Here is a 13,215-nt window from a genome sequence, read left to right on the forward strand (position 1 = left end):
GAGATCGAGAGAGAGGGAGTAGAGTTCTAGAAAATGAATGTGGAAGGAGAGGGTACGAAAAGGCTATGGCAAAGATTAAAAGCATTGTCCTATCATAAACATGAAAATGGATCTCAATTTTACAATAATTTATTAGGTTAGAATTCAATGTAAAAGGAATCTAGCAAAATGTATTATTGTCACTACTGCACAATATAGCAAATGGATTGACAATGTCCTTGACATGATTTTCACAGAACATCATTAACATGCCACCGCTCTTTTTGCGAAGTAAAAAGATGAGCATAATAACATAATCTCTAACGCTCCCGCCATCTTTTTGATGGAGGGCGTTTTTATTGATGTCGATGAGTAGGTACACTAATCCATGGAATGATGGGAATATTGGGATATTACAAAGTTATTAGTAAAGAATTACAAAAGCAGGAAAGAAATCCCTTCGCCTGAAGGCAGTCTACAGTACTCATCTTAATCATAGCTAAAGTGCTGAGTGGTATTCATTTTGGAGATTACAGTGTTTTGAATAATTATTCTAGATTGTTTCCTTGGTTAAGGTGGTATCATTAATGGCAGTGCACCTTTCAAAAGCCTCTCATTTTATAAATATTCTCAAACGTACGAACTTGATCGACTGGTGTAATCTGTTTGTACAAAAAGATATAAGAATCGAACAGATCCCAGGCAACTGGACAGAAATACCTCTTTCTCCGTCCATATCGTATTCAGACGGTGGCTTTAGATCCATGCTAAAGATTGGCCGATAACCCAAATTTGGCTCCCAATGTCTGCTCATAATCGTGTTCATTATTGATGCGCTCTAGTGCCAAACAGATTGGATTACTTCTTCTCCATTATCTATTCCTCTCTTCTCTGTCACACGTTATTAGTATTCCAAACACCCCGCCTGGCAATCGTGTTTCTGCCACCACTCCGGGTGCTAAGAGGGGATTAGAGAGACGGTAAAGCGCGGTCGTTACCTGTGCAAGAGCCATTGATTGGGGCTCGTTAGATATAATTGCGCCACTACGATGTTAGCATTAAATGGGCGAGCGGGTTTGATTTGCCAGTCTGTTTCTATTAGGCTCCATTTTGGGAATGAGGATATCTGATTTGTCAGAAAAATATTTATGTAATTTCTAGCAAGGCAAAAATTGTTGTGTATTTATCACACGCTCTGTGTGACTGTCTCAACTTCCACTGACTAATTTTGCTCAAAGAAATTAATTATTCTAGTCGTTGTCAGGCTATCCCACAATAATTGAAGTGTATTATTGTGTTATTTATTTGTATTTGGAGTCAAGAGGGATGACAGACAAAATAATATGTGAAGTTATAGGACAGACATGTATTTCTCTTTCAATGTATTTTACTCCTAAATTATTAAAATCTTCTGAAAAGGAACTTTTGCGACGCTTGAGAAATACACAATGTGAGAGGAGGGAGCCATAGTATGTGTGAGAACATGGCAGTGTATGTCATTTGTACATACATTCGAGCTTGGCTGGCGACAGGGAGAGGACAAGTAATAAAGATTCCCTTTCATAAGTGCATATTTATGATGCTTTGCTCAAATGCCACAGTGCAAATGCATCCAGACGATAGAGGCTCTGTCTCTTGCACCCAAATATTGATCCATGAGGCCGTTATTTCCCCATTACATGACTAGTCATGCACTCCTCAGCACACTTTGCTTGTCCAGGTCAGAATGCTACAGAAAGTGGCGCTTCCTATTTGTTTTTCTTGAGGACTCGATTAAAGGATTCTGAAAAAAAATTCTCACAAAAATGAAACACTTGTGAAAGTATTAAATTAAGGTCACTATAAATAGTTGAGACGATGGGTGAATGAAAATTGTAGCGTACCAAAATGCACAGAAAGATGATGGAGGTGGCCTATGAATAGACTGCATTGTCCTATGTATTTCTATTTCGATCAGATACAGTGTTAATGTATGTTACTTTTAACAAGGTTTGAGCAATCCTTTCTCACTTTGCTTGTCAAATCAGCCTATCAACTGCACGGTCAACAATAATTTAAAATGACTTCTAAACAGTTTTACTTTGAAATGCATCTTTGTTACAAGAACTTTGATTTTAACAACACCTTTAAAAATTCTGTTCATTGTCATAACATGGATTAAGTTACACTTTGCTCAGCACCACCTATTTTGATTCAGTGGCGTACTGCACTTTTGTTTTGTTTTTTGTTTGTTTTTGCAACCAAAAGATTTGTCTGCTTAAAAAAAAAGAAGAATGTTGACTCGTATTCTTTAATACATAGATAAAACTCTTCTGCCTCCCAGCACATGATTAATACACACATCAAATACAGAACACGTAGACAAACCTGCAGTCGGTTCAGTATACATGGTGTTACATCATGTGTGTTATACAAAAATAAACCTTGGAATTGCGGGGGGGGGGGGGGGGGGGGGGGGGGGGTTTAGAAAGAAGGTACGTAGCAATCTATTTCGTCTGAGCCTCTTATTGTGAATTATTGTCATATCCACACATACATATACACAAACAAAACAACAGCCAATTACCATTCCGGCCGACTGCCACTGTATGTAGATTGGATTCTGAGTGAGGAAATGACGAGTATATGGGCTTTCAAGGATAATTCAGATGGTGACATTTTGCAACAGTTTTCAATTTCTGATTGCAAAAAAGGGAATGAGACTAGCAATATCTGCTTTCAGCAAGCAGACAATCATGTATCTATCCAAAATCTTAGGGACATTGTCATCGTAGCAGCTTTGTACGACTGATTTTTGATGCATATGTGTTGTTCCGTTTCCTTTCACGAGGTATGGTATGGTTCCGGGAAATGTGTTAAATAATATATCCTTTCAAAATATCTCCTGAGAATAAATGAATATACGTGTACCTGCACAGTCAGCTGCCAGATAAAAGTGTATTAAAAAAGGCTTGCCAAGAAAAACAACCAAATTTAACTCTGATATTTTGCCTGTCCCTATCAAAACAGAAATTATTATTTTGTTTTTATTAGAAGATTAGAAGAGCAAGATCAGTTCATATATATTTATTTTGATGATATGTATTTTCAATTAATTTGTTAAAAGCAGTTGAATTGTGGAATCAAGTTACGGTAGTTGAAGCAGTTATGACAGCAAAACAGCAAAATAGCATTCAGTATTCACGTCTAAGTGTAGTTAAGTGAGCTAGCTTAGGGACGTTTTAACTTAATCTTGTTGCCAAGCCAATAATATAATTATTATTTTGAGGGATTGTCAGCCTTTGCGATCATTTTCTTTAATGAATTCATAGCCTGAATGTTATTGTAATTTACATTCAGAATGGCCTTATTCATATATTGATGTAGGTTTAACTTGAACAAGTTCAATCAAAGGGATAGGCAATTATTTAAATTCAATAGCACCACAGAGAGCCTAGACATTTGCTGTCTTGTTTTTTTTACAGATGAACGTAATATTTTGACATTTATGAATGTAATATAATATTTTGGCAGAAGACGTCTTTTCTAAAATGTTAAATATGCAGATTTGTCTTAGGTTTTCAGGTGTTTTAATCAGAAATATATTTGTGGAAGGATTTTTTTTAAACTACTAGAAAAACAGGTTTGAGATTGTACTGTTTTGGTTTGTGTGCAATCAAACTCAAAGTTTGTATGAAAGATATTTTGAGTGCATGGCATTTAGACTAAAGGCATATTTAGCATTTTACGGCAAATGATTTGATCATGTTCAAAATCAAACATCCAGCTTGTATGTAATAGTTTCCTTATTTTTGAATGTCAAAGGTGAAAAATATTTGATTTAATATCATTCAAGATATTATTGGTGGAGTGGTGTCCATATTTTCTACACAGTTTTCCACCATGCCCCCTCACAGAGTGCATGCTATTATTTCAGAATGTTTCAGAACAAAATATTAAGGGGGGAGGGTCCATTTTTGTTCTTCAATTTCTGGGACTATCAGTTTGATTTTATGTTGGAAAGATTGCAAAGTGGAGATGAAAGAATAAGCAGTGATGAATTTTTAAAAGCTATGACGCAAATTTATTTCTTATTTTCTCAGGAGAGGGAGACACAACTACTATATGAAGACCAGGTAACAAATCCAAAACCAACAAACCCTCATATCTGTTCTTATCAGAATATTTATTTGCACACATGTTAAAAACAAGTTATTCTTCATTTACCTCATTTCAAAATTAAAAATTCAAACTTTCTTTTTAAAGTTCCATGGATGCTGTGACCTTGCACTCAAACATCATATTATTTTTGTGTGACCTATTATTTCTTGAAAGTGGTATGTCAGTGAATGTAAACATGTATTATTTTATATCTTTGGTTGTGTGACTGTATACTCCCATTGAAAACCCACCCTTGTAATCTTAAAAGCAAAATCATGAATTTCAAAGCATATGCATCTGATTATCATGATCATTACAGTCTTCAAGAAAACAGTGTCACTTTCCCTCTTTTTGACAATTCGTAAAAGAATGTATCGTTTGCAGTCATGATTTTGTTGGAAGCATGGAGATACTCATCCTAATTTTTTATGAAATTGTTTATCTTTGATTTTGTATCTTTGATTTTTATATTATTCATATTTTCTTCTTTAATAATGTTTTCCATACTTTGTTGTAAAATTTACACAAAATGTATAGGCTTGGTTAAGCTAGGCTACATACAACTTTCCCAACATCAATATTTCTTACATATCTTTCATTCTTTGAACAATACATTTTTCATACTAATGTCCCTAAAAATTCATCACATCTTTATCAATGCATACATTCAAAAATTCATCAAGACATGATGGGATTATTTATTTGCAAAAGAAGTATATCAGTTTTGATTGAGCCATGTTATCTACAAGTATCTAAACATAAACATATCAGTTTTATATAACTTCTAATCATATTTTCATCATATATTTCTCACAATTCTATAAATATCTTTATTTATATGACAATAATTCATTTAAAAAAAACACATGTATTCCTCCATTATATTCACTTTTTAAATGCAACATACTGTATTAACATCACTCGGTAACATATGCAGTATTGGAATATAATTCTTGTTCCTGCCAAGGACACATGTTTCAAATCATTAAGTTCCCTTTTTACCATCAAAGTTTAACTTGTGTTTGTGAATTGGAAAAATACCACATCTGTTCAAATTATTTGTTATATTATTTGCACCTCTTCCATTTTCTTTAGGAATCATCTTCACCACCATTTTACCCTGTTTATTATAAACTTCCTTTCTCATTAAAGCTTTCTCTAAACTTTCTTCAAAATATCTTAAAATCATAGCATGGCCTGTGCTCTAAGAATGACTGCAGTTATGTTTCTCTTTTACATCTCTAAATATTTTCCATTATTTTAGTTTTACTATTTCATAAACTGCAAAAAAAGAGCATTTACTAAACTGTGCTGCTACAACATTGTTAATTTAGATACTGACAACCTTTGAATTACTGGATAAAAAGTGCTCAACACTAGGAGTGTATTATTCAACAAACCCAGATAATTTCTATGACTGAATATGTATCATTCTTTCATGATTTGATGAACCAAAATCGGGTAAAGTATTTTTAGCTTGGCAAAATAATGTACAATTTCAGTTTGCCAAACAGTGAGGAGAGCTAAACCCAATGTTTCATACAATGGATGATAAAATAATGATCTCATTTTTAGTGCAGCTTAGCTTTCAATTTTTTTAGAAGCAGACATATATATATGTGCACATGCATAAAAACAATTCTTCCAGATTCTACCAGTTTCATTGATAATGAAGAAGTATCAAAGTATATATTGAAGTTTCAAATTCCCTTTTTTCATATTTCTTCAAGTTCTTCTTTTGATAGTTGTTATAAAAGCATGTACTACGCAGCTTTTCAAAAGATTCATGAGCATAAGCATGAGCATCAGTGTCCTCTCTTGCATATTTTGATGTGACGGTAGTGAGCAGTATTGGAGGTCGGGCTGTATTGGATGTGCATCAGTATTCGTTTCCGCTGCTTGTATCTTTGTTTTTTCTGCTGACTTGCAGATTGATGGAAAATCATGTTGAGGTGCCTGGATCTTCATTTTAAAATTCAGTACAGGGATGGGGAAAATCATGGCATGATCGTCTCAGTTCTGCTTTTAATACGATCTTTGCGAAGCATTCAATTATTGACCACCACTATTCTACACTGCTCATGTGGTATGTTTTAAAAAAATGGAAAAGGGGATCATCAGTCAATTCATAGAATATATAGAAGAGAAAATTTGATGGCATACTTTTGTGTGGAAATTACATTATCATAACAATTAATTGTTAGAGTACTATCGAGTGTACCTGCCCACCGGACAATTTCTTTTAAAAATATCATATTGCAATTGATCTACCGTATTTGATATTGATTTATTGTAATTCAAATACTGTATGCCATTATTGATGGATATTATTTCACTTTGCCTCCATCTTTATATCCCCTCTTGGAGTTTTCTTTCAGTTAATATATATATATTTTTTTCAGTTGAAAACATATTTCATCTTATCAGTCTTTCCATAATCACTTCATAGATTCCTTTCTAAATTAGTATTTAGCATGTATTTTTGGTATATAATAAAATATATAATAATGATGAGGCAATATATGGTACACATGAATCATTACATGCTGGTGGAGAAGGGTTGAGCACAAATTAGTGTCAAGATCAAAGACTATTTAAATTTAGATTGCAAAAGTTTAAAAAATCACTTGGACAATGTGGACAGTTTACAGAAGTTTGATGCATAGATGTATTCAAATAATTATAACCTCCCAAAAAAGTATTCAAATAATTAAACATTTTGGATTTATTTTTTATTTTTATTTGGGGGGGGGGGGGGATGCTGAAATGTATATTTCCTGTCAATGCATTGTGCATGGTGAACAACAAAATGTCTGGTATTAGCTGTAGGGATTAAATGTTGTACTTGTACCCCTTCAAGGGTTGTTCTGACTACAGAATCTTGATGGTTGTGGGTCCCATGCAGTCTTGCCATTTTGTCTCCATCTTTATGCCTCCTTTGGGAGTTGTCATTCAGGGAAACCCAAAACCTCATCCTGACAATGCTTGCTCATTCACATTCAAGATGCAGCAGCCGTAATTCTGCATCCAATGAAAACTAACTAGCTCATGAATGCAAGGTTTAAGTGATACGTGAGGTCTGCAGGAAAAAAGAAGAAGAAGAAAATGTAATTTGATTTTACAGGATGTGGCAATTGCTACAAGGCATTTTTTTAAAGAGAAATCTAAGACAGCATAGGAAAATGTAAATGCAGCAGCTTTCTGCATCCTATGAAAGTCAACTAGCCCATAAATGAAAGATTCTTGCCACATGAAGTTGTTAGAAATAAAGGAAATGTATCCTGAGATGGCAGGAAGTGGCAATCGCAACAGGGTATTTAGTTTAAGGTCATTTAGCAAACTTTATATACCTCACTTAAGAAATCCAGCCATCTGATTGGTCGAATTGCATTCATAAACTTCAACTGTTCCTGTAAAATTCCCGGTAACCATGCTTAAAACATTTCAATATTTTTAATAACCATGGTTATTAAAAAAATAGGTCAGTCTCCATGGTTACCCCATAGGTTTACATGTTAAAAAATGGTTTGAGCGATGGAGGATACCATACGTGTGCGAAAATTTGGTCGGCAATTTCAATACAATTGAATCTCGATCGATCTTACCGACAATTTTATCTTGCATTGTTGACATGAAGACGAAAATTAACTCTCAAAAACAAAAAAACAACATCTGCCGATAGATCTTGATCTAAGTTCGTGCCAATATGCATTGCGAAAGTAAAAGAAGGGTCCGTTTCATGGAGCTTTTGCGAAGCATCCCTCACGCGGAGCCGTTTTCAATCCATTTTAATGTATATATTGGAGAAAACTGCCAAGCATGTTAACGGCGCGCGATAGCCGAGTGGTCTAAGCGTTGGTTTTCGATACACCTCTTGTTGTACGCAAGAGTTCGAATCCCGTCTTCGACAAAAATGTAAATTATTTTTTATTTTTTATTTTTTAGTCTATTTTTTTTCGGCATATAAAAGTATTAATGACTGCTTTAATATTCGAGAAATAGTTGTTCTCATACGCTCTCGGGAAGGTAACAATTGGGCTATTCCCCTCGGCAAGCCTCGGGGAATAGAACAATTCTAACCTTCCCTTGAGCGTAATAAAACAACTATTTCTCTCAAAGCAGTCATTAATACTATAATAGATCCTGCATCTCTCTGCATCCAGTGAAAGCTAAATGTAACCTATGAATATAAGATTCTTGCTAAATGTGATGGGTAGGAAAAAGATATATAGGCAGGAAGTGGCTACTGGGCGATTTGAAAAGTAGTCAGAAGAACTTAATTGGATTGATTGATAGCTTTATAGAAGAAAGAGAAAGGATTTTTCATTAACCTTAACCTTAGTCTCCTTTTAAAGATGAAGTTGAGTTCTGGTCATGCGATTGCATTGTGAAAGAAACGGTGTGGAATCGACCAGAAAAGGTTGATCATCTAGCATATAAGACTTTGAGTGTATTGCAAGCTTCTGGAATCGTCAAAATGATAAGAAATTTGGCAAAGTCTTGGTAAAGTTACAAACACTGTACACAGAAAGATGTATATGGGACTACACGAACACGTTGCCTAAAAATCCTACCCCCCCCCCCCCCCCCGAGTTTTACGATGTTACATGACATATTTAGAATATAAAGGCATTTGAAGAGCCATGCTTTTCAGGGAACATGTCTTATCTGATGTTCTTCCACACTTGCATAATAAGAATGATGACGCTCACAAATTATTTTTCACCTCTTCCCAGAACTCAACCTTCTCTTTAACAACGATGAGCATTTGAAGGAACTCATATCCTGTTACACATTCTGGCTCTAAAGAGACCATATTATCTTCTCAGATTATCTTCTCTAAATTATCCCCCCCCCTTCCCCCGGTCTGGCTCTCAGCAGAAGTTTTCTTTCATCTGGAGTTTCAGGAAAATCAAGATTCTACACATTGCTGTGGTAATTTCATGCAACTAATGTATAAAGGTTTCATCAAAAAAACATATTATGAAATGACTGTAAGATCCTGCTTCGTTACTCTGAGATGGTGGATATTACACAGAGAAAGCTTGATTACATGCTTAAGATGTTTTCTTTACATATAAATGAATATAAAGCATACTGGTAATGGGAAATTTAATCATTCTAAAAAACTTGTTTTAAATGATTAAAATTGGCCTGAACATTATCTACTCATATAACATCCATTATAAAAATATAATTTGAGATGCTTCGTCTGACCTTACACATCTCCTTAGGGACTGCTGTCATCATTATGAAAAGGGTAATGTTCTGTCAATTACTATTCATAAAAAAGCCCTGAAGGAAATTACCACTTAAAAAATTCAATCACCTACAAGATAACCAGAATTTTGCTGGAAAATAGTGCAAAGATAATAGTTCTATGAATTTTGATGATCTGGTTTTTACTGGAAAATTGGTTGTTGGAATTTCTATGTCAAGAACACTGATGCAGGATGGTAAAGCAAATTCAGTGGCTGAAATAGATATCAACCACAATATATCTCATGCCTTTTTGTTGTTGATTTTGGATGATTCTAATGTCCTGGAGTGAATAAATGTATCTGAAATTCTATGCGAGTAAATCTAGCTTTGTGAAATACATATACAGGATTTGCCAATATGCATACTGTCACAGTTCTGTGCAAAAAGTATAAATGTTTGTATGAAATTGATATAAACCACTAAACCACAATATATATCTCATGCCTTTTTGTTGTTGATTTTGGATGATTCTTATGTCCTGGAGTGATGACATGAATCTGAAATTCTATAACGGTAAATCTAATTTTGTGAGAATTATATGCAGAAATTGGCATCGATTATGAATACTTTTACACTTCCGTGCAAAAATAATATAATTGTTTGTGTAATCGGATGCTTTTTTTTTCTTCTTTCCATCTGTTGAGAGGCAAAAGGGTATAAACCAAATACAAGATGATATTGTCACTCAGAGCCAGAAGGGGGTTGGTTACCTCTATTACGGAATTATTCATACCCCCTTGTAAATTTGATGTATTTTTTCGTAATCAGGGCCTTTGTTGATACTTTTAAATGTACCGGTAAGCTTCAATACATCACATTCTCAAGAAACATAAATTGGCACAAATCAATTTATTACATACTTTACAACAAAATTACAACACTTTGTAAGGGTATGAATAATTTTAATTGTATGACTATATGAGTTAACACCCTTCTAGCTCCAAACGGATGAGGTAATTAATCCCCTTCTAGATCTCAGAAGGGGATGCGTCCACCTGGGCATTGTTTCATGGAACCGTCAAAAGTTCAAGTTCAATGACATCCTGTTCAAATGCGTGCAAACTTTAATACACGTGTTTCAATCGGATGTCGGCGAACTTGTACTTATGACTGTTTAGTGAAATGTTGCTCAAAACTCCTCCAGGTTCTGAAGAGAGTTCATATTCATGAATTTTTCAACCCTGAAATTGATGTTTGTGGTTGTCTGGACTCTCTTACATAAACGAGCGTACCTGGTACCAGAGACCATAATAATTTGAACAGCGATAGAAATGCGAATGCGAATGCTCAGAGCGGAAAGATAAATTTGCTTTTCGAGAATAGAGAAATCATTGACTTTAAGTTTATGCTTAGTCGACAGAATTGTCAATGATGATTTGATTTCTGCTTTGTGTGGAATTACAAAGTTTAGACTGCTGCAGTCATGCTTATCAATAACCAATGGTGCTGTGAGATCTCTTGCTTGTGGTGTCTCCGTCTTGGTTTCGACCCTGAGACCTAATGCTCGATGTCTGGGTCCAACTAAAAACTGCCAATGACAGAGCCTGGGAATGCATGCATGCATATACAACTATCAGACATTAGAACAGAATTATACAAAATTTATTCCAGTGAAGTATTATAAATGGCCATTCAGGATGCATGATTCATATCATGGAAAACATATTATGTAGGATTATGATTTTAAAAAAGGGACTCTGAAGAAAATTGGAAATTGCTGACAAGCCCTTTAAAACAGTCGATACATAAGTAATGTCCATATTTGCCAGAATTTCAAACAAGATTCCTGCTCCTTATGCTTGATAGATCTGTTGTATGCAGTGAAGGAGAAACGTCAGTCGTTGCAGGCCTTTTAGTGTAAATAGTCAGTCAGGACGGGGGAATCGCTGTGTATCGGTTTTCTGATGCAAGTTGTATGCCCAGGCTTACAGGTGGAAGGTGAAGGCGATCGGCCCTTTCCTCCGTGATTACCATTCCAAAATGTCACTCCAGTCTGACGTTAATGTGCTCCGGCCTTCCTCTCTCTCATGGCCGTCATGAATCAAGGATGGAGGGAAGGAGGAAGGGAGGGGAAAGGTCAGCTCTTTCCTAATGGCTGACAGTATCTCCTGTATTCAAGAACCTCATTGCATTTGAGAATGAGGGGGGGGGGGGGCTGAGTGCTCTATCTCCTGTATTCAAGAACCTCAGTTGCACTTGGGAATGAGGGTGGGGGGGGGGCTGAGTGCTCATTCTCAGTTTCAATGAACATAGCAGCAAAGTGAATAGATGGGGCTCTAGTAGTGATGCTATTTGGATATTACCTCTTTCTTCAATATCGGGAGCTAGATCAATAATATGAGATTATTCAAGAGCATGAGATGTATATGGAGAGGGAGAGCATAGGAGAATGGGAGGGGATATGGGAGTGGCTTATTCTTGAGTCTTAATTAACATAGTACCAAAGAGAAGACATAGGGCCTGTGAATCGTTAAGTAGTGATGCTGTTTGAATATTTCAGCACTCTTCAACACTGCATTGGATCAATAATATTATAGATTCTAGTACTAGTATCTCATATGTATCTGGAGTGGGAAGGAAATAGTGGGAGTTGTTACTTCTCAGGTCTCAATGAATTCTGCAATCGGACAAATAGATGGGGCTATGTGAAGTAGCCAAGCTGTTTGAATATTTATGGCATGCGGATCGATCATACAGTAAAGTTGTTACATATGTACACATAGTGTTGGCGCTTTAGAGTCCATTTAATATGTTTTGCTGTTTCAAACAACCCAATGAAAAACAAGGATTCTTAGTAATTATGTGATAAACGATACAGAAAGAAATGTAGACAAATCCTACTGAAATGCATTTTTTCTGCAAATACAGTGTGAATCCAAAAAAGTTTACACCTAGAAAATGTCTAATAATTTTAAAAAATCATCTATGAATAGTAAATTATTATACATCTTATGAAAGAGCATTTTATTCCAAATCATTTCGTACCATTTTTGTGTGGTATGTGTTCACGCTTGAATGAACAGGATGCATTGTTTGCGATAAATTAGTGTTCATAGACTCACACGGTAAAGTACTCTAAATCATCATTCATGAGAGCATTTATAGACATGAATCACTAAGGGACTTTGTGATAAAACCTGCTAGGGCCTCTTTTCATTGATCATCTTTCGCAGACACTATTATTCCATGATATTTAAATTCACAATCATTGGAACCCATTTGAAATGCAATCTTTTCTTTCTCCCAAGATAATAGATACCCCATCACAATGTGGGTGGTTCAACCCACCTTTGTCATAGGAAAGGGTTGATGATGAAATGAATTCATTATTCCATGCATGTGAGCAGTCGTATTATGATATGATTAATGATTAATACATACAGACATGCATCTTCCCACACACAAATATAGTACAGCTTGCGGGATGATTTGATAATAAAATAAAATAAAATATGAATATGATAATGCCCCACACAAACGTGTCAGCGATCTACTGGAGATATTAAACTACTATCTTGGCAGCTTGTGTATATACACATATTACATATCCAGAGATTAATGTGAGCCATGAGTAAATACTACTGAAAGAAAAAGAAGGGAGTATACAATGCACTGAAAGAAAGTTTCATACTTAGGGGTGGTGATAAATGTGAATTTCATTATTTTATTTGTCATGTTACGTTTGACACATATATTTTTTTTATATTGCAAATTAGAAGAAGTAGAAAACCAGAAAATGTCATGGCTTCATAATCAGTCAAAGATCATATTAAAGTTGTCATTTTGACAGCTAGTACACAAGACTTCTTTTGACACCACTTAGAATTAAAAAAG

At 35.1% G+C, this 13,215-nt stretch overlaps 1 protein-coding gene across 2 annotated transcripts in view; it reads left to right on the forward strand.

The window, feature by feature from the left end:
- LOC100889010 (tight junction-associated protein 1) overlaps window positions 1–13,215 on the forward strand; it is a 101,550-nt gene that overhangs the window by 66,264 nt on the left and 22,071 nt on the right. The window contains exon 5 of one of the 2 annotated variants that reach the window (XM_011677353.2): window positions 4,062–4,094. The exons of the other annotated variant lie outside the window; for it this stretch is intronic. Within the exon in view, the coding sequence (XP_011675655.2) occupies window positions 4,062–4,094 (33 nt within the window). The remainder of the gene's footprint in view (window positions 1–4,061; window positions 4,095–13,215) is intronic. 2 annotated transcript variants of the gene reach the window in all.

Source organism: Strongylocentrotus purpuratus, unplaced genomic scaffold (assembly GCF_000002235.5).
Source record: "Strongylocentrotus purpuratus isolate Spur 01 unplaced genomic scaffold, Spur_5.0 spur5_scaffold_5, whole genome shotgun sequence".
NCBI classification, from domain to species: Eukaryota; Metazoa; Echinodermata; class Echinoidea; order Camarodonta; family Strongylocentrotidae; genus Strongylocentrotus; species Strongylocentrotus purpuratus.